Here is a 20,847-nt window from a genome sequence, read left to right as displayed (position 1 = left end):
GTATTAAAGTAATTCGAGTCACTAAAATTCTGAAAAATTCCAAAATATAAATATCATTTATCTTTAGATAAGTCAAAAATTTGGGGGGAAAAGTCAGTTTCATGATAGTATAAAGTCAGTACCTTGTACACAATTAAATTATACTCAGCTATTTATTTACTTTTAGATGTAAACTTTTTTCCTAAAGACAAACAATAATTTATTATAATATTTTATTGAGAATCATACTTTACCAATATGTTAACTTCCACAGTCAAGATAGAAGACCCAAAAGAAACATTTAGAAAATAAATAAAACCAATTACATTCTACTTAGAAAACTAAGATCAGATAATGATAATAAAAACAGCAATCTCATCAGTAGGAAAAATTAAAAACCGTAAGAAAAAAAAATAAGCAGAAAGAAAAACTGAATTTTTCATGAGCCACAAGGTGAATAACTTCATGATTTATAATGAAATCATTGCTAAAGTTATGGCACACTGACTGGGATGACCCAAAGGACAGGCAGTCTGATTAGGTGTCTAGCACTCTCTGCTATGGGGGTACTCAATGTTTTTTGGTGTCAAATTTATTGTAACTAAATTCAAGGAAGTATAAAGACTCATGCAAATGGTGTTCAAATACAATTTAAACGTGGTATGTTTAATAACATTGGGGGTTTTTTAAGACTTTTAAACTTTCAATGAGTATCAAAGGTTTGCAGTCACCAGTGTCCTGTAGCACAGCAGTCCCCAACCTTTTGGCACCAGGGACTGGTGCTATTATGAAAATCTAATGCCTGATGATCTGAGGTGGAGCCAGGCAGCAATGCTAGCTCTAGGGAACAGCTGCAAATGCAGATGAAGCTTCCCTCGCTTGCCAGCCACTCATCTCCTGCTGTGCAGCCTGGTTCCTAACAGGCCATGGACCAGTACCAATTCTCAGCCTAGGGGTTGGGAACCTCTGCAAATCACATGCAAAGGGAAAATTAAAACACAAGGGAAATGTTTCAAAATCTTTTTAGTCTCCACTGCACCTACAGTATGCCCTCCTCTCCCATCTCCCACCTCCAACCTTGCTATCAAGATTGGTGGATTCCCCAAATTAAATGAAATTTACCCAGAGGAAAAGTGTAGCCCTTTAGGCTGATGGTTGTCCATGGGAGTATGGGAGACTGAGTGACACACAGTAGGGAAGACATGGCCTCTGAGGACTGTCAAATCCTCTGGAACACTTCTTCCAAATATGCTTTGTACATCCAAATACAGGTGAGCTGACAGGCTGTGATCTTATTTGGTCAGGAGAGGATTACATGACCCATTACTCCTTTAAAGAGGCAACAGATTAAAGGAAAATGAAGCATGGGTCATTTTTTCAACAGAGCTACACTTACATAAGTTGAAATCTTCCCAATTTCTCTCCACTGAAATCGTAAAGTTGCAATTCTGCTGTTGTTTTTCACTTCATATATTATGACACCCTTGGCACAGATTCCCAAGGCCATTTCCTCTTCTGGCCTTTTCTTCTCTGGGAGAACTTGATAAACTAGCACACCATATTCTGGGAGCTGCTGAGTGACCTGGAAAAAAGGCTAGTTTAGAACAGACAGACACATTGGGCTAAATAAAGAGCTTCAAACCATTCCATGAAAAACAGCTTAACAGATGTTTTTTTAAAAAAATAAAAAGAATAGGATTGCCAATAAGTTTAGGAAACACAGCTAAACAGATCTCCTTACTACAGAATTTCTCTGCACCTCTGATATGATAGCATTTTTTTTTCTAAATTCAAGGAATCTTTTCTTCATGTAGTACCTAAAACAAGACCTGGAATACAGTTATTATGAAAATGGTACAATAGTATAATAATATTCTAGATAAGTTTATAAAATTCAGACACTTCTGGGTCCATCTCATGGTAATGGATTCCTTTTCCCAATTATGTTAACCAAAGGTAACTGCAATATTATCTGGTCCAACTTCTTCATTTTAAAGATGAGAAAATCAAGGCCCAGGACAGTAAGCAGATGGTTAGCATCAAAGTTCAAGCAAGATAAGGCATCAACATCCTGCTGGGAAAATGACCGATCATTGGTATTCCTTACCATGTGGCAGTGCCTCAATAAACCCAAGGTCTGTCCTCAGTTTAAATTTATCAGGTAAGGAGACTAAATTTTATTAGGGATGTGAGGGTCATTCAAAGCTGGGACTGTATCAGGCCAACCAAATTCTCAAGAGACTGGAGTTAAACCTAACATAAATGTTTTTAGTCACATATCTAGCTTGTTTTCTACCATCCTCACCTTTACCTGAACAACTCCAGTCCTCATCAGAAGGTTGATGCACCTGGACTCATGGCAGGGACATCTTAATCCAGGCATTGGAAAACCTCTCAGAAGAGTTTCATTAGTTAGATCGGATTTCCCATCTCTTCCTCACAGCAGAGAGCACTATAACCTGTCCAAAATCTCACACCCCGAGGCGAGATCACAAAATAGGGTCACATTATGGCTTTTGAGAGTTCCTTTCTCAGGCCCCTTGCCAACATTTCTCCCTCTGTTGATAAATACTTTCTACAGTTAGGTTCTACTGTCTACAGAGCCAACAACAGCTCTTCACATAATCTTGATTAAGTTTCTGGACCCTGAGCATCCTTTTTTTAACTTTGGAGTGACCCTGCCATTATTGTCATTGTCATCATCATCACCATTAGGAAAAACAATATTTATTGAGCACTGGTATGGAAATGTGCAATGACCAGACGAGGCATGTGCTTGAGTTGTGACAAAGCAGGGCCACCCCCAAAACAATTAGGTAAATTCTTTTAAAGTATTTGATATACTATTTCTAAAAAAAATAAATAAATAAGACATTAGTCTTTGTTAGAATAAAGATGACTGCCAGGCTTGTGCACATTTTTTAACTGTTTAATATTAATTTTTTATTTTATTTTGAATTACATAGAGAGGGTAGGATATTAAAGTACTTGGGGTAATAAAATTGTTAAAATGATAGAGCCCCATTTTAAGCATTTCCCAAACATTATTTCATTTATTCTTCATAACATATTTGTAAAAAAGAGCTGTAGCTGTCCCTTTTCAAATGAGAAAATGGAGCTACAGAAGGGTTAATTATTCTGCCAAAGTTCCCACTGGGAACCAGGAATGGAAATATAAGTCTATTTGCTTCTGAGTTTTCAACTCTTAACTCAAGTACAGACTTTCCATAATGCCTGGAAACCCAGATGAATGTATAAAAGGTTATCAAGGCATCTTCAATCTGTAAAAAAGTAAGTAACATTGTCTATGTCTCCGTGCTCTGCTAGGGAATCTGTGGCACCTCTCCTGGTACCTTCTGTGTTGCTATTACTCATTGTACTCTCAGAGGGTCACTTTATCTCCATATGCTTAGGGCCATCTCGCTATTTTTTCTTCTCCCTACAATGGGCAGCGAAGTTGAGACTTGACCCAGGCTGTCTGCCAGCCCATGCAGCACCCTTGCTGTACTGAAAACTGTTGGAATAAATGGGTTGTTTACAAATATTATCAAGAGATTCATAATTCACATGCTTTGATCCTATAATTCTACTCCTGGGAATTTGTCCTAAAAGAAATATGCTACATAATCAATACAAATCCTTCTCATAGAAATGTTCAGTGCAGATCTGCAAGATTGGGTTATTGGGACCAGCTCCCAGAGGTCAATTATTTTCTAGAGGCAATACTGCCTTTAAAGGGATTATCAACAGGTTTAACAAAGGATATTACGAGGCATTCATAATTATCTGGGAAATGCACATGTATAAAGCTAAGTATTGGGAAATACAGGATACAACCAGTATAATTTCAACAAAAAAAATAAATGTTTTAGTAGCATATCACAGCCCCTAGTTACATGGGAAAATGGTCCCGTGGTTGAGGAACTTCGGAAACACGGAGTTAACTGTGGATGCGTTGTTCTCAGATTAATACGCCAATGTAGGTAGTTGTGAATCTTCCAGGCAGAGTATGTTATTCAGTGTTACCCAGACTGGATTTCTGCCAAGTCTCCTTCTAGTGAGATATAAACTAGCAGAATTAGTCATCAATGATCCAGATGCCAACAGGCGTCATCTGATCATGGAAAAGGAACCACATGCAGCTGTAATTAAATAATCCAGTGGCTGTTTATGGAGCAACTGGGCTCTGAAGATGGGATCTGAGAATTCAGGGCCCTCTGGACAATTACAGCCTAGTAGAAGGGACAAGAAATGTACAGAAATGACTGCAACACACAGAGTGCCAGCATATTTAAATGTTTAAAATGTTCATAATTTTCAACCTTGTAATTCCAATCATGAGATTCTACCCCTAAGGAATTAAGCAGAAGTGCAGCTAAAGACCTATGTAGAAAAAGTGCTAATCTGAGTATTGTTTAAAATAGTCCCATATTTAAAACAATTTATGTGCTGAAATATTGAGAAGAAAATTAGCATATACCATGTGTTGATCTAAAATAAAGTTTTTAAATTTTAGTGAGATAGGATTATAAAAATATACAAAACTGCATATATAATATAAACCCAATTTTAAATATATATGCATATACACCTGTGAATACCCAGAATAAAAAGAGAAGAATGAATACACCCAAATGTAACTATGCTGTCTCCATGGGACAGAATCAGGATCAAATGATTGCTTTTATAATCATGGGGGAAAGGACTTGGTTTAACAAACACTGACTCTAGTGAGAAAGATCATAATATGCTCTGGGGGTCACCAAGCCTTCTAGGTCATGTCTCTATATTTGAGGGGGAAGGGACAACATAGTAATAGCAAGTCAACCAAGGGGAATCTCAAGAGCCAGTTCCTTGAAACTAGTAAGATAGCATGCGAATGAAAGCAAATCTATTCATGGTTTTGCTTATAAAACGATGGCTTCCTTTACAATTATTTTTCATCCTTCAGCCAGGAGAGAGAGGGGCACAGTGAACCTAGCCCACAAAACCAGGCCTGGGCCAAGGTCAGTGGGCATCATCAGTCCTGCAGGGACCTCCATAGGCCTGAGTCCTCAGCCTCTCCACTGGCTCTGTGTTTCTGTGACCACTCATCCTCAGATGTATGCTGATGGCTTTGCAGTCCCCACTTGTCCCTTGGAACTGCTGCATCCTCTCGACAAGGAACATGCACAAAGCCTGGATTCTGAAATTCGGTGAACGCCTTTCTGCCAGGACTTCTCAAATGAAACACTTGTAGGTCTATACCACGTTGGGTGTTACAGACAGTTCTGCTAAGTGACCCACCAAAAAGAAAAGGCAAGACCTCACTTTGGCAGTTCTGCTTTCTAATGCCTGTCTCTATTAAAGGGAAACAAAGAGAGACTTTGTAGAGAGAAATGAATAAATTCTAGAACTTCCTTTTGAAACTGCTCTCAACTCTAAAGTCTTAGCCAGATATCCTGCCCCAGGAAAGCAGGGGGCTCCCTTTCATGTGCCTCCTAGCTCCAGCTCCAGGGACAAAGCAGTCACCCTCTACAATCCTGATATAGAATAACCAGTATTGTTATTGTTCTCACGGGGCAGTTATCACAGTGTTGCATGCCTCTGGGTACCCATCTGTCCTCCCTGGAGATTAGGGACTCCCTGAGGGCAGGGCCTCCATCTCTATCTCCATTGCCCACAATGCCTGGCTCACAGAAGGTACAGGTTGTGGAGTCAGTAAGCCTATTCATTATAGGCTCTATGTGTGCCCACAGACATAGGGGGCTGAAATGCTACTGCTTTTGCTGGAGAGAGTGGACCAGAGATGCACCCAGATTCATGGACAACACTATTTTTGTTGTGCTGAAGACAGCTGTCTGGAAGTCTGCAAACTTGGGATCTTCCAATGGCTTCGCTTTTGGCTCGCACGTCAATTTTGTACTTCAGTTGCCCCACATGTCACTTAGAAGAAACGTGGTCACTCTGCTCACAGAAGTGACTGTGAGCTCTAATGCTGAAGAAATAACCTTCCATACCCAACCCAGTCCACTAAATTCTACCCATCTTTTGGGGTCATTTTCCATGCCACTTGCTTCCAGAAGCCTCTCTTTGCCCTACAGGGTGATGGAGTTTCCTTCCTCTCAGAGAATCAAGTCCCTTGCTTATACCTCCTCATGGATCTGAGTACATCCAGCCTCCAGGCAAGGCTTTAGAAGAGATTGCTGACTGCATGCCCTTGAATAACAACATCCCTTCTCAAAGGCATAAAGGCCTCACCCTCAAGAACTCCAACTCAGCATCCTCTTCCCAGAGCACAGGACTGAGACGGTGCATCTCTGAGACTTGGACTTGGACCCTGAGAGCGGTCATCCTCTCAATCAGACTTGCTGGGATGTAATCTTCAACTCTAAAATAGGCTTTCCTCTCTACCTGCTGGAAACAAGATACAGAAGTAAAGGGGCATATCTAGAATGTCTTCTATGGGACTCTGAGCAGAACAGAAGCCTATCTGCAATTAAAAACCAGGTTAGGGATCCGGGGTAAGAATGTTCCTTTGAAGTGCTCACCTGAGACATCTTTTTCCTACCATATTTGAAGTTGGGCCAAACCATATGACATGAATAGAAGGGAGAGAAGAGAGAAATCACCCATTTTTGAGCCCCTTTTGTATGTCAGTGGTCCTCATAACACATTAGCTCTTTTGATCCTCACAGGAATCCTACAGGGGCAGCACTGCTATTGCCATTGCCAAGATGAACACAATGAATGAGGAAGGATGTCATTCACTTGCAAGCAGTGACAGAAATAAGATTTGGTCATCCAAAGCCCTCACACATTTCATGATGCATGATGCCACCATACTATTTCCTAAAAGTCACAGAAAAACCCTGGCCCTGAAACTTCATTTCTTTTTTATTCATTTAGTGCTTCCATGCACATGTGCTCCTAGTGGACTGTCACCTTTTACAAAGGAGGCCTTTGCTGTGACACCATCTGTCCACAAGATGGTGATCAAGAAGTTGCCCCTTGAATGAGAGATCTGTCACCCTCTCCCTGCCACAGGCCTGAACCGTCTTCAAGTCTGCTTTTTCAGGAACCTGAGACTGCAGTCCCACCAGGGCAGCTGGAAGAGGTATCACCTCTGCCTGAAGTTGGGTTCCCTAATACAGACTCTGGGACATAGATAGGCATGCAGAAATTTTAAAGGAGTGTTCTTGGGATCCACTGTAAGGAATGAGGGAGACAGGACTTTGCATAGGGAGAAAGTGACCCTACCCTTATGTTCCTGATTCAGCCCATCCTGGTCTCATGCAGCCCCTCCCAGCCTAATCTTAGGTAAGATATTTCCCCACAGCTGAGAGAAACTACCCAACTACCTGTGAGGAAGGAAGTTGGGAGCCAGGAACATCTGGCCTTTTCAAAGTGAGGTGGAGGATGGGCAAGTCAACCTGATGAGGGGATGTGAAGAAACAGCACAATGTCCACTACATCCCCTTGCTCCTGGTATGGCACAGACCTGACCCCATGTCACTGTGGATTAAGAATCATCCAACCTAAGGCAGGTCTATGCCGGTTCTGAGCTCAGCTCAGAAACATAAAACAAAAGAAATTGTTCAACAATCTAGTGCATAAAAAAAGCATTCAGAATGCTATTAGAATGGCTATAATCCAGAATACTGACAACACCAAGTGCTGACAAGGATGTGGAGTGATAGGATCGTTGCATTCATTGCTGGTGGTAATGTAAAATGGTACAGCCATTTTGGAAGACAGTTTGTCAGTTTCTTACAAAGCTAAACATACTCTCACCTTACAATCCAGCAACCATACTCCTAGGTATTCATCCAAAGGAGTTAAAAAAAACATGTCCACACAGAAACCTGCACGTGGATGTTTATAGTAGCTTTATTCACAATTGCCAAAACTTGGAAGCAAAATATGTCCTTCAGTAATGAAGGAATAAATAAACTGTGGTATATCCAGACAATGGAATATTCAGTGCTAACAACAAATGAGTTATTGAGCCATAAAAAGACAAAGAGGAAAATTAAATTCCTAAGTGAAAGAAGCCAATTTGAAAAAACTTAATACCATATGATTCCAACTAAATGGCATATTGGAAAAGGCAAAACTATAAAGACAATAAAAAACTCAGTGTTTGCCAGGGGTTAATGGTAGAAGGAAGAACAAACAGGTGGAGCACAGAGGATTTTTAGGGCAGCGAAACTACCCTGTAGGATACTATAATGGTGAATATATGTCATTATAAATTTGTTTAAGACCATGGAATGTACAACACCAAGAGGGAACCCTAATGTAAACTGGATTTTTGGTGATCGTGATGTTTCAGTGTAGGTTCGTCATTGTAACCAGTGCACCACTTTGGTTGGGAATGCTGATAATGGAGGAAGCTGTGCATGTGTGGAGGCAGGTGGTATATGGGAGACTTTTGTACCTTCTACTCAATTTTTCTGTGAACCTAAATTTGCTCTTTAAAAAAGAGTCTATTAAACATTTTTTAAGAGTATTTAAGACGTTTGACTCAACATCTCATTGCTAGGAATCTGTCCAAGAGAAGAAGTCAACATGGAACTTAAAAAGCTCCAGCACATTTACTTCTATACCATTTATAAGAGAGAGAGAGAGAGAGAGAGAGAGAGAGAGAGAGAGAGAGAGAGGAGAGAGAGAGAAACAAAGAAACAAACAAAGAAACGAGATTAGAAGCAACTAGAATAATAATAGTAGTAGCTACCACTTACACAGCACTTCTAGATGATACCTGACAATGAGAGAACCGATAAATGAGTGGAGGTCCAGCCCTGCTATGGGTAACATGTAGCCATCCCAAACAAGTATTAGGAAGCCACAGGAAGTCATGTACCATAAAGTAAGAAAGCACAATGCAAATCGAATGTGGCAGTGTTTACAACCATGTAAAACCCCCACATGTGATCAAAGGCTGGAAGAGAAGTCACCCAGAAAAAAAAGTTGTTCTGCTGCAATGATGTGATTAAGGAGATTTATTCTTATACCAAAGTGTCTGTGTCTCCCTTTTTAAAATGCAAATGTAATCATGTTGCTGCTTAGAAATCATCAGTGGCTCACAATCTTTCACTATAGGGGTTTCTAAATTATTTTTTTTCTGACACCAGAACCATTTCTCAAACAAAATGCAAACCCCTTAGGAGGGCACACTATCTTCCTCCCTGGCTATGCCACACAGTTTCACAACCATTGTAGCCAACATGGAACTTAAAAAGCTCCAGCACAGGGCTGCAGTGAAATAGCTGCAGCTCTCTGGACTGGCAGCCTTTTCAACCTGCCCACTCAATGACAGAGACACACGGAAAGGCTCTCCTCTCTGAGTCTCCCCTAACATCCTTCGATGTGCCCCTCGCACTGCCTGGAGCATAAAGAAGCAAGGCTCTAGAAGTGAGTCCTGGCTGTGTTCTCGCACGCTTACCTAACCTCAGAGAAACAATTTTTCTCAACTGCCAATGGAAATTACACTGGCTCTGCAGGTTTGACATAGGCTTAGATGAATCCAAGCACACAGTAGCCCCTCCATAAATTAGGACTGAATAAATGGATGTACAAATGAATGGGTTTATGTAATCTATTGCCTTTACACAGGAGATAAGGAGAAAAGGTCTGCCTTTGGGGTCCACCTGAGGGCAGCAGAGAGCAACTCAGAACCACTGGTTCCCAGGGCAATGGTAGCAGTTGAGGCTGGGCCAGATCTGGGTGAGAAGCCAGAGGTGGAGGATGAGATCAGGATAAGGCAGGGGATGGGTGAGATCAGAAACTGGACAGATGCAGGGAGTTACTAAATGGGTCACCTAGAGACAGGCCTGGTCCTTTGAGCCTTGGGGCAAATGATCCCAAAGAAGAATGTAGGCCTGAATAAGGGGTCTTACTCAGGCTCCCATTTGCCTTTAGTGGACCTGACCACAGGTTCCACCAAGTCTAAAGCTAGAGTTAAGGTCTTAGGTTTAACATCCTGTATCTCAATCCAGAGACCAAAAGTTAAGTCTTTGTGCTTGTGTTAAGTCTGTGTGTTGTTTTAAAATAGAGCACTTCTAACTCTGAGAGTTCTGTTATATGCACATATGTATGTATTTATACATACCACTGTTCTCGAAGAACCATTTCAGCTCTTGAGCTTGTCCTTGTTCTTAAACCCAGTTACTGGGACAAAGCAGACAAGCTGTGACTGAGGTCACACCCTTGTTCTCTCCATCGCATACCATGAGAGAATTAAGAGCACAGAACTGTCTCAAGGCCTCCACACTTGGTGGTGGCTGCAGCTTCTCTCTTACGGATTCAAGGTATATTAGTTTACTGGGGCTACCATGATAACTGACTGAGTGCCTTAAACAACAGAAATTGATTTTCTCAGTTCTAGAGGCTAGAAGTCCAAGATCAAAGTGTCAAAGTGTCATTCAGGCCTACATTCTTCTTTGGGATCATTTGCCCCAAGGCTTCTTCTGCAGCCTCTCTTTGGCTTGCGTGCAGCGGCCTCCTTACTGTGTCTTTATATGGTCTTTCCTCTGTTCTCCTGCATCCCTGGTGTCTCTCTGTATCTCTTAATCCGCTCTTCTTATAAGGACTCCAGTTAGATTGGATTAGGGCCCACCCAGACAGCTTCATTTTAACTTAATCACTGCTTTGTAGATTAGTCTCCATCTCCAAATATAGTCACATTCTGAGCTGTTGGGGGTTAGGGCTTTGACTGATGAATTATGAGGAACACAATTCAACCTATAACACAAGGCCAGACCAAGATGTCCCCAGAAGGACTCAAAACTTCAGCTAAATACATTTCTGTTGTCACCAAAGATATAGCATTCCTGACCACTAAGTGTTAACTAGTGGTAGACATATATTTTCAGTCAGGTGCAACCATCCCCTTTTTTTCTAGAAATGGGAACCATCCCTCCTCTCTCTCAGTGCAAGCATTTTGCTTAGTGTAAGCTCTAACCTTGGCTCCTAGGGTGGCCATGTCACTTAAGTCTAACTAACCAGAGCACAGCATTTCCCTGCACAGTGATTGGCTTAGGGTAGGCACATGACTCTAACAGAACCAATGAAACAGAATACCAGGATTTCCATAGCATTCCAGAGAAAGGGGATTCTCTTGGTGCTGGGTTGCAGTCTAAAGGGTGAAATCCAGAAGCCACTGAAGCAAACCTGACTGAGGAGAGCACACAGCCCAGAGATGCAGGAAGCCCAAGTTCTGCTGACACCATTTGAGTCCCTGTACCCAGCAAGCCCTAGGCACACTTAGGCCCCCCAGCCCTAGGGTCCAAGGAAACAGGAAGAAGTTATAAAGGTCAGCAACAACAGGACTGGAGGTTTATCCAGGGTAAGGAAGGCCTGGACACTTCAGGTTTGCAAGCTAGTAAATTATGTGTTTTATTTAAGCCAATCTGAGTTTGTTTTTCTGTCAGTTGCTATTAAGAGAGCACTGCATAGTTGCCTGGACAAGGGGTGTGGAGGAGATATTCAAAAGTGTCTAGAGGGTGTAGCGAGGGTTTCTCCCATCATAGAGAGGCCAGGAAAGCTGTGGGTTGACTTTGGAGGGTGGCTAAGATCAGGCTGGACATGCAGACACTACTGGGAAAGCATTAAAAGACTCAAGGACATAAGGGTTAAACTTCATTTTTCCTTTCAAGCAATGGATTCTTCCTTCACACGCCTCTTAGGTCTTCTTTAGAGAACCTCTTCTCCAAATTAAGTGCCCCCCATAGGCACTCAGTTTTTGTCATATGACAGTGGTGATACCGTCCAAGAATAAAGGCCAGTGCACTGGCTGAGAGGTCACCTGCGAAGAGGTCAATGGGACCTTAATCTCTCTTCTTCTCCTACTGATGCAGCCAGAAACATACTCCACATTTGGATGTCACACCAAAATTCTGGGTCACATCCTCAGTCTTTGTTGAGCTCTTTACCAAGCTCCATTTTCCTCATCTTGAACATGGGTAGGGGACTTAATGGACCCAAGAGAAAAGCTGCTCTGCTCTCTGTAATAACTCACCTGGTTGTTCCCTCATCCCTGCTTGGCAGCTCCATTTTAAATCCTAATTAAGCTAACAAATATATTAGCATTATCTTTCCCTATGTTGATGAATCTGCAAATTAAATAACTAGTAGCCTCTACTAAGTCCCCGAAGACTGTAACATAGAACTATCGTAGGCAAATTAAATTAAAGAAACTTACATGTGATTCTGCTTCACAGACAAGGGCATGGCCAACAAGATTAGAGAGGCAGTGCAGCTGGCAGAACCAGCATTGACTTTGGAGTCAGACACACCTGGGCTGAAATTTACACTTTACAATTTTCTTGCCTCATAAGTCTCAGATTGTTCTTCCAGAAAATGAGTATCAACTTTGCAATGTTGTTTTGATGGTTAAGTGAGTCAACATGGTAGAAAATGTCTAGGTCAATGGCAGGTACAGAGTGATCTCTTAATAAAGATTGGCTATTATTGATTATGACGATGGTGATGATAATGATGATAACTCAAAAAATTAATAAATTACCATTGTTAGGAGGGACCTTAAGAACTGCATTACAATTCATAAACTTGACTTGTTCATCTTTGTATCCTGCAGAGCCTAGCAAAGAGCACTCAATAAATGCTTATTGGTCAGTTGGTTGGATGGATGGATGAATGGTGGACGGAAGGATGGATGGATGGAGGCAGTTTGCCCCTATCTCAGTGGTAGATGCTAACAACACTTCTCAAAGTTTCAGTCTCCATATTTCTAACAGTTTCCCCCTGTCCTATAGCTGCTTCTTTGGTGACCCAACCATGGGCCCCAGGTTTCCACTCCTACCTCCTCAGGGTAACTGCCAAACTCAGCCTGCAAGGCTAGGACCCCCAACTGTAGCAGCATCTCATCATTGCAATAAATCTTCTCCTCCAGGATGTCTTTCCGAAGCTGCAGGTAAAATTGATGTCTTGTCTGGCTCTGCCTGGAAAAGAAGTGCAGGAATAAAGGCCACTGGAATGCTAAGAGGGAGGGGGCACACTAAATGCAGAAGGTTTTTATCAGTCTAAGAAGGAGGAAAAGGAGAGAAGGCAGAATACAAGCCAAGAGAATCCAGAGGAAATGCTAGTTAGACAAGTGTGGTCTCTTTTAAACATATTATGCCTCCTGACACAGTTGGGAGCTACTGTGTGACATGCACTTCACACAACACCCACAGATATGTTTGTTGCTGTGGTTCAAGAAGGAAGACTGATATTCAGTTAGATGCTATTTTTAGTAAGCAAAAGAACAGGCTGTGACCAAATTCAAAGCCACCACCCTCTCCTTTAATCCTCATGACTGGGCTTCTGCAGGAGAAGCATGTTAGGGACAAGGGAAGGAGAACTTTGACCTGGAGTGGAATATGTCTGAGACAAAAGGGCAAGTTCATATTTTGGTGGCCAGAGCTTGCCCCCAAACCCTGACTGAATTTCCCCCTTTTCTGTCAATAGAATATCAACCACAATGATTGTTATTTATACATAAGTTACAGTTCACCAAGCATTTTCCATCTATTATCTCTAATGTCGGCCTAGGCATACATATCCCTTAAGGAACAAAGATACAAGTCTGCAGCACTTACTGGAGCAGCCCATAGTGACTGACATAGAACTTGATCCTCAGGAAGAGGGTGAAAGCTCTTAAGGAGGTCTTCTGTGGCTGCTCACTCCAGCCTTCAGGGGCTATTTTGCATAATCTTATTTCATTGTCCAGGAAAAAGAACTCTTTGCCTGAAAATGGAAGTAGAGAGTGTTTGAAAAGGAAAGCAGTCAAGCAGGCACCACCCTTCAGATCCATAGCCCTGAGCCCTGCCCAGAAGAATCAAACAGAAGCTGAGTGCAGGAGAAAGCAGGAAGAAACTCCTCTGGACACCTGCTACTTCGAGACCTTTGCTGGAGACAAGAGAAAGTCAAGGAAGAGAAACTCAGCACCAAAAGGAGAAAGTGTAATTATCTCCCTTAGAGAAGATATCACTACTATTTGCTTTCCTGCTACCACAAGCAGCATACCAAAGGACGATCTCAGCAGGCACCAGAGCACACTGGGGCAAATTCTGCTCCAAGGGGTTAGTCTCCACACAACAGCTTGTACACAATTAGCCTAAGTATAAATCCCACCACCAATGCGTCAACAGCAATAAGACTTAACTACAACAGGATGGTGCCCACAACCCACACAAGAGACACCCCTGGAGTATCCAGCTCAGGTAATTAGAGAGACTGCACCACTGGACCTCACAGAACACCTGTTACATAAAAGTCCACCCTACCTAGACTGAGAGATGTAGCATATCAACCTAATACATAGAAACAAACATAGGGAGTCAGCCAAAATGAGGAGACAAAGATATATGCCCAAAATGAAAGAACAGGACAAAACTTTAGAAAAAGAACTAAGTAAAATGGAGGCAAGAAATCTACTAGATACTAAATTCAAACCATTGGTTATAAGAATCTCAAGGATTTTAGTGAGAACTTTAATAAAGTGATAGTAAGGACATTAAAAATTTTAAAAACTAATCAGAAATGAAGAATACACTAGAAGAAATCAACAGCAGATTAGATAAAGCTTAGATCTCAATCAGCAATTTGGAAGGCAAAGTAGCAGAAAATACCCAGTCAGAAAAGAAAAAAGAAAAAAAATTTAAATAAGATAACTTAAGAGACCTCTGGAACAACATCAAGAACATTCACATGATAGAAGTACCAGGAGAAGAGAGAAAGCAATAGATTAAACACCTATTTGGTGAAATAATGACTGAAAACTTCCCTAACCTGGGGAAGGAAATAGACATAGAAGTCCAGGAAGTACAGAGCCTCAAATAACATAAATCCAAAGAGCCCACATCAAGACACATCATAATTAAAATGGCAAAGGGTAAAGGCAAAAAGAGAATCATAAAAGCAGCAAAGAAAAGGCAGTTAATTACCTACAGGGAGCTACCATAAGACTGTCAGCTGGTTTCTCAACAGAAAATTTGCAGACTAGAAGGGATTGGCCTGCATAAAATATTTAATGTGAAGAAAAGTCAAAGACCTACAACCAAGACTACTCTATCAAACAAGGCTGTCATTTAAAATTGAAAGCAATAAAGAGCTTCTCAGACAAGAAAAAGCTAAAGTAGTTCATAACCACCAAACCAGTATTAGAAGAAATGTTAGAGGGACTTCTTTAGAAAAAAAAGGGGGATAACATAAATATGGATAATAAAATAGCAATAACTATGAACCTATCCTAATTACTTTAAGTAGATTAAATGCTTCAATCAAAAGACATAGCTGAATGGATAAGAAAATAAGACTTATACATATGCTGTCTACAGGAGACCCACTTCAGATTGAAAGACACATACAGACTGAAAGTAAAAAGATGGAAAAGGATATTTCATGCAAATGAAAATGAAAAAAAGCTAGGGTAGCAATACTTATATCTTACAAAATAGATTTTAAAACAAAAGCTATAATAAGAGACAAAGAAGGGCATTACATAATGATAAAGGGATTAATCCAACAAGAGGACATAACCCTAGTAAATATTTATGCACCCAACATGGGAGCACCTAAATATATTAAGCAAATACTGACTGACATAAAAGGAGAGATTGACAACAATACAGTCATGGTAGGGGACTTTAACACTCCATTGACACCAATGGCCAGATCTTCCAGACAGAAAATCAACAAGGAAACAGTGACCATAAATAACACATGAGACCAGATAAATTAATTGATATTTTTATTACAAGCAATAAAAGCAGAATGTATATCCTTTTCAAGTGCACATGGAACATTTTCCTACAGAGCACAAGTTAGGTTACAAAACAAGTCTCAATAAATTAAAGATCAAAATCATATCAAGTATCTTCTCTAATCACAAAGGTATGAAATTAGAAACCACTTATTTTAAAAAAAATGAAAAACAGACAAACACATTGAAATTAAATAACATGCTACAAAACAGTGAATGAGTTAAAATCAAAAGTTACCTTGACACAAATGAAAATGAAAATACAACAACCCAAAACCTATAGGATACAGTGAAAGCAGTCCTAAGAAGGAAATCGTAGCAATATAGTCCTACCTCAACAAAACAAGAAAAATCTCAAACAAACCACCTAAACTTACGCCTAAAGAAACTGTAAAAAGAAAAACAAAAAAAGGCACGAAGTGAGTGGAAGAAAGGAAATAATAAAGATTGAAGAGGAAATAGAGTCTAAAATAATAATAGGGGGAAAAAAATCAATGAAACCCAGAGCTGATTCTTTGAAAATATAAATAAAATGTTATCTAGACTCATTGAGAAAAAAATGTGAGAGGGCCTAAATAAATAAAATCAAAACTGAAAAAGGAGATTTGACAACCAACACCACAGAAATACAAAAGATTTTAAGAAAATACTATGAATAATTACATGCCAACAAATTGGACAATCTGGAAACATGAATAAATTCCTGGAAACATACAATCTTCCAAGACTGAATTAGAAAGAAACGGAAAATTTGAACAAACAAATTACTACTAATGAAGTCAAATTAATAATCAAAAAACTCCCAACAAACAAAAGTCTCAGACTAGATGGCTTCATGGGTGAATTTTACCAAACATTCAAAAAATTAATACCTACTCTTCTCAAACTCTTCCAAAAAATTCCAGAGAAGGGATGGCTCTCAAGCTCATTTTATGAGGCCAGCATTATACTGATTCCAAAATTAGACAAAGACATCATTAAAAAAAAAAAGAAAAGAAAATTTAGGACAATGTTTCTGATGAATATAGATGTAAAAATTCTCAACAAAATATTAGCAAACTGAATTCAGCAATACATTTAAAAAAAATTATACACCATGATCAAGTGAGATTTATATCTGGGATGCAAGTTTGGTTCAATATCCACAAATCAATTAACATGATATACCACATAAATGAAATAAAGGATAAAAATAATATGATCAATAAATAGATGCAGAAAAAGCTTTTAACAAAATCCAAAACTTTTTTATGATAAAAACTCTCAGCAAAGTGGAGATAGAGGAAACATACCTCAACATAATAAAGGCCATATGTGACAAATGGACAACCAACATCATACTCAACAGTGTAACGCTGAAAGCTTTTCCTTTAAGATCAAAAACCAAGCAAGAATTTCCATTTTTGCCACTTCTATTCAACATACTATTGGAATTCCTAGCCACAGCAATCAGACAAGAAAAAGAAATAAAAGGCATCCAGATTGGAAAGAAAGAAGTAAAACTGTCATTATTTGCAGATAACATTATACTATAGAGAGAGAGCCCTAAAGATTCCACCAAAAAATTATGAGAACTGATCAATCAATTCAGTAAAGTAGCAGGATACAAAATTAATATTTAGAAATCAATTGCATGTTTATATAATGAACTATCAAAAAGAGAAATTAAGAAAATATCTCATTTATAGTTGCATCAAAAAACAAAAAACTACCTAGGAATAAATTTAACCAAAGAAATAAAATACCTGTACTCAGAAAATTATAAGACACTGAAGAAAAAATTGAAGAAGATACAAATAAATGGCAACATGTATGGTGCTCATGGATAGAAAAAATTAACATCATTAAAATGCCTATACTACCAAAAGCAATCTATATTCTGATGCAATTCCTGTCAAAATACCAATGGCACTTTTGACAGAACTATAACAAATAATCCTAAAATATATAGGGAACTGCAAAATACCCCAAATAGCCACAACAATCTTGAGAAAGAAGAACAAAGTTGGAGGTATCATGCTATTAGATATCAAACTATACTACAAGTCTGTAGTAATCAAAATAGCATGGTACTGGCATAAAAACACACATAAATCAATGGAAGAGAATAGAGAGCCCAGACATAAATCCACTTCTATATAGTCAATTGATCTATGACAAAGGAGACAAGAATATACACTTGGGTAAAGACAGTCTATTCAATGAATGTTGTTGGTAAAACTGAACAGACACATGCAAAAAAAAAAAAAAAAAAACTGAAACTAGACCACCATATACACCATACAAGAATAAACTCAAAAGGAATTAAAGACATATGCAAGACCCAAAACCATAAAACTCCTAGAAGAAAATAATAGGCAATAAACTCTGACATTGGTTTTAGTAATATTTTTTTCTGATGTATTACCTCAAGCAAGGGAAACAAAAGAAAAATAAACAAAAAGGAAATCATCAGCAAAGTGAAAAGACAATCTACCATTTGTGAGAAGATATTAGCCAATCATACACCCAATAAGGGGTTAGTATTAAAAATTTGTAAAAAACTCATACAAACAGTCCAATTAAAAGTGGATAGAGGACTTGAATAGACATTTTGCCAATAAACATATGAAAGGATGCTAAATGTCACCAATCATCAGGGAAATGCAAATTAAAACCACAATGAGATATCACTTCACACTTGTCAGAATGGCCATCATCAATAAATCAATAAACAAGGTTTGGTAAGGATGTAGAGAAAAAGGTATCCTCATGCACTGCTGGTAGGATTGTAAATTGGTACTCCACTATGGAAAACATTTTAGAGGTTCCTTTAAAAAGTTTAAAATAGAACTACCATAAAACTCAGCAATTCCACTTCTGAGTATTTATCCAAAGAAATCAAAAACACTAAGTCATAAAAATGTATGCACTCCTATGTTCATTGCCATATTATTCACAATAGCCGAGATGTGGAAGTAACCTAAGTGTCCATCAATAGATGACTGGGTAAAGAAGATGTGGTACATATATATAATTTACTATTACTCAGCCATAAAAGAAGAATGAAATCTTACTATTTGTAACAACAGGGATGGACATGGAAGGTATTATACTAAGTGAAATAAGTCAAACAGAGAAAGACAAATACCATATGATTTCACTTATGTGTGGAATTTAAAGAACAAAATTAATGAACAAACAAAACAGAAACAGAGTCATAGATACAAAAAACAAACTGTTGCCAGATGAGAGGAGGGTTGGGGTGCTGGGTGAAAAAGTTGAAGGGGTTAACAAGCACAAATTGGCACTTACACAATAGTCATGGAGATGTAAAGTACAGCACAGGGAATATAGTCAATAATATTGTAATAACTATGCATGGTGCCAGATGAAAATTAGTGCCAGATGGGTATTAGACTCATTGGGAGGATCACTTTGTAAATTATATAAATGTCTAACCACTAAATAATATTGAATGTCAACTGCAATTAAAAAATAAAAACTAATTTAAAAAATACTTTTGGGGTGCATGACTTCAGAAAAAGTCAGGAGTGAATATAATAACTTTTCCCTAGCTTTATTGAACTATAATAGATAATTGTTGCTCATCTTTACATTGTACAATTCTATGAGTTTTTTCAATTATGGTTGGCATACAATAATATATTAGTTTCTGTTGTACAGCATAGTGATTAGAGTTCAAATGATCACCCCACTAAATCTAGTATCCCTCTTCATTCTTACATATTTATTACAATACTGTTGACTAGTTTCTTTATATATACTATATATCTCTATGACTGTTTTGTAACTATCCATTTGTATTTCTTAATCACTTTGCCCTTTTTCGCCATTCCCTCCAGTCTAATATCCCTCAAAATGTTTTCTGTATCTATGAGTTTGTTTCATTTTTGTTGATATTGTTGCTTATTTTGTTATTTAGATTCCTCGTGTACATGAAATCACATGGTATTTGTCTTTATCTGACTTACTTCATTTAGCACAATACCCTCTAGGTCCATCAAGGCAGTATCTTTTTCCATCTCCTTCCTTTTAGTCTGTGTCTGTCTTTTCATCTGAAGTGAGTCTCTTGTAGGTAGCATTGTAGGAATCTTGTTTCCTTATCCATTTAGCCACCCTATCTAGTTGAAGCACTTAATTTTTTTCCATTTTTTCTTTATTCATGATTTTGATACATTGTTTTTCTTCTTAAGAAGTTCCTCCAACAATTCCTATAATACTGGCTTGGTGTTGATGAATTCCCTTAGCTTATTTTTGTCTGGGAAGCTCTTTATCTGTCCTTTGATTCTAAATGATAGCTTTACTGGATAAAGTATTTTTGGTTGTATATCCTGGATTTTCATCAGGTTGAATATTTAGTGCCAAGCCCTTCTGTCCTACAAAGTTTCTTTTGAAAAATCAGGTGCCAGTCTTATGTATGCTCCCTTGTAGGTAACTAACTGCTTTTCTCTTGCTGCTTTTAAGATTCTCTCTTTGCATTTAACCTTTGGCATTTGAATTATGATGTGTCTTGGTGTGGGCCTCTTTGGGTTCCTCTTTCTTGGGACTCTCTAAGCTTCCTGGGGTTATATGTCTATTTCCTTCACCAAGTTAGGGATGTTTTCCATCATTATTTCTTCAACTAGCTTTTCCACTCCTTAATCTTCCTCTCCTCCTTTAGGTACTCCTATTACACAGATGTTTTTACACTTAACTTTGTCCCAAAGACTCCTTAAATTATTATTATATTCTTAGCTTATTTTTTCTTGCCATTCTGATTGGGTGATCTTGGCTCCCCGTTATCTATATTGGTGGTTCTATACTCTTCTTCATCCACTCTGTTAATTTCTCCTAATATACTCTTCATCTCAGATAATGTATTCTTCATTTCTGATTGGTTCCTTTTTATAATTTTCATTTCCATTTTTATGTTTTTTTATCTCTTTGTTAAAATTCTTACTGAGTTCACCTATTCTTCCTCTAAGTTAATTGAGCATCTTTATAATCACCGTTTTGAACTCTGCATCTGTTAGATTGTTTGACTTCATTATTCCTGGATCTCTGCTCTGTTCTCTCATATGGTTTCTGCTTCTTTGTCTTCCCATTTGGCTGCCTCTCTGTGTCTGTTTCTATGTACT

At 38.8% G+C, this 20,847-nt stretch overlaps 1 protein-coding gene across 1 annotated transcript in view; it reads right to left on the bottom strand.

Annotated features, from left to right (window-relative positions):
- Positions 1-20,847, bottom strand: part of FRMPD2 (FERM and PDZ domain containing 2) — an 89,787-nt gene that overhangs the window by 44,459 nt on the left and 24,481 nt on the right. The window contains exons 11-14 of the mRNA XM_016142783.2: positions 13,563-13,710; positions 12,785-12,923; positions 6,220-6,375; positions 1,376-1,561 (exon numbers count right to left, since the gene is read on the bottom strand). Coding sequence (XP_015998269.2) covers positions 1,376-1,561; positions 6,220-6,375; positions 12,785-12,923; positions 13,563-13,710 — 629 coding nt within the window. The remainder of the gene's footprint in view (positions 1-1,375; positions 1,562-6,219; positions 6,376-12,784; positions 12,924-13,562; positions 13,711-20,847) is intronic.

Source organism: Rousettus aegyptiacus, unplaced genomic scaffold (genome assembly GCF_014176215.1).
Source record: "Rousettus aegyptiacus isolate mRouAeg1 unplaced genomic scaffold, mRouAeg1.p scaffold_m13_p_6, whole genome shotgun sequence".
Classification (NCBI taxonomy): domain Eukaryota; kingdom Metazoa; phylum Chordata; class Mammalia; order Chiroptera; family Pteropodidae; genus Rousettus; species Rousettus aegyptiacus.
This window is presented reverse-complemented; position numbering and strand designations above follow the sequence as displayed.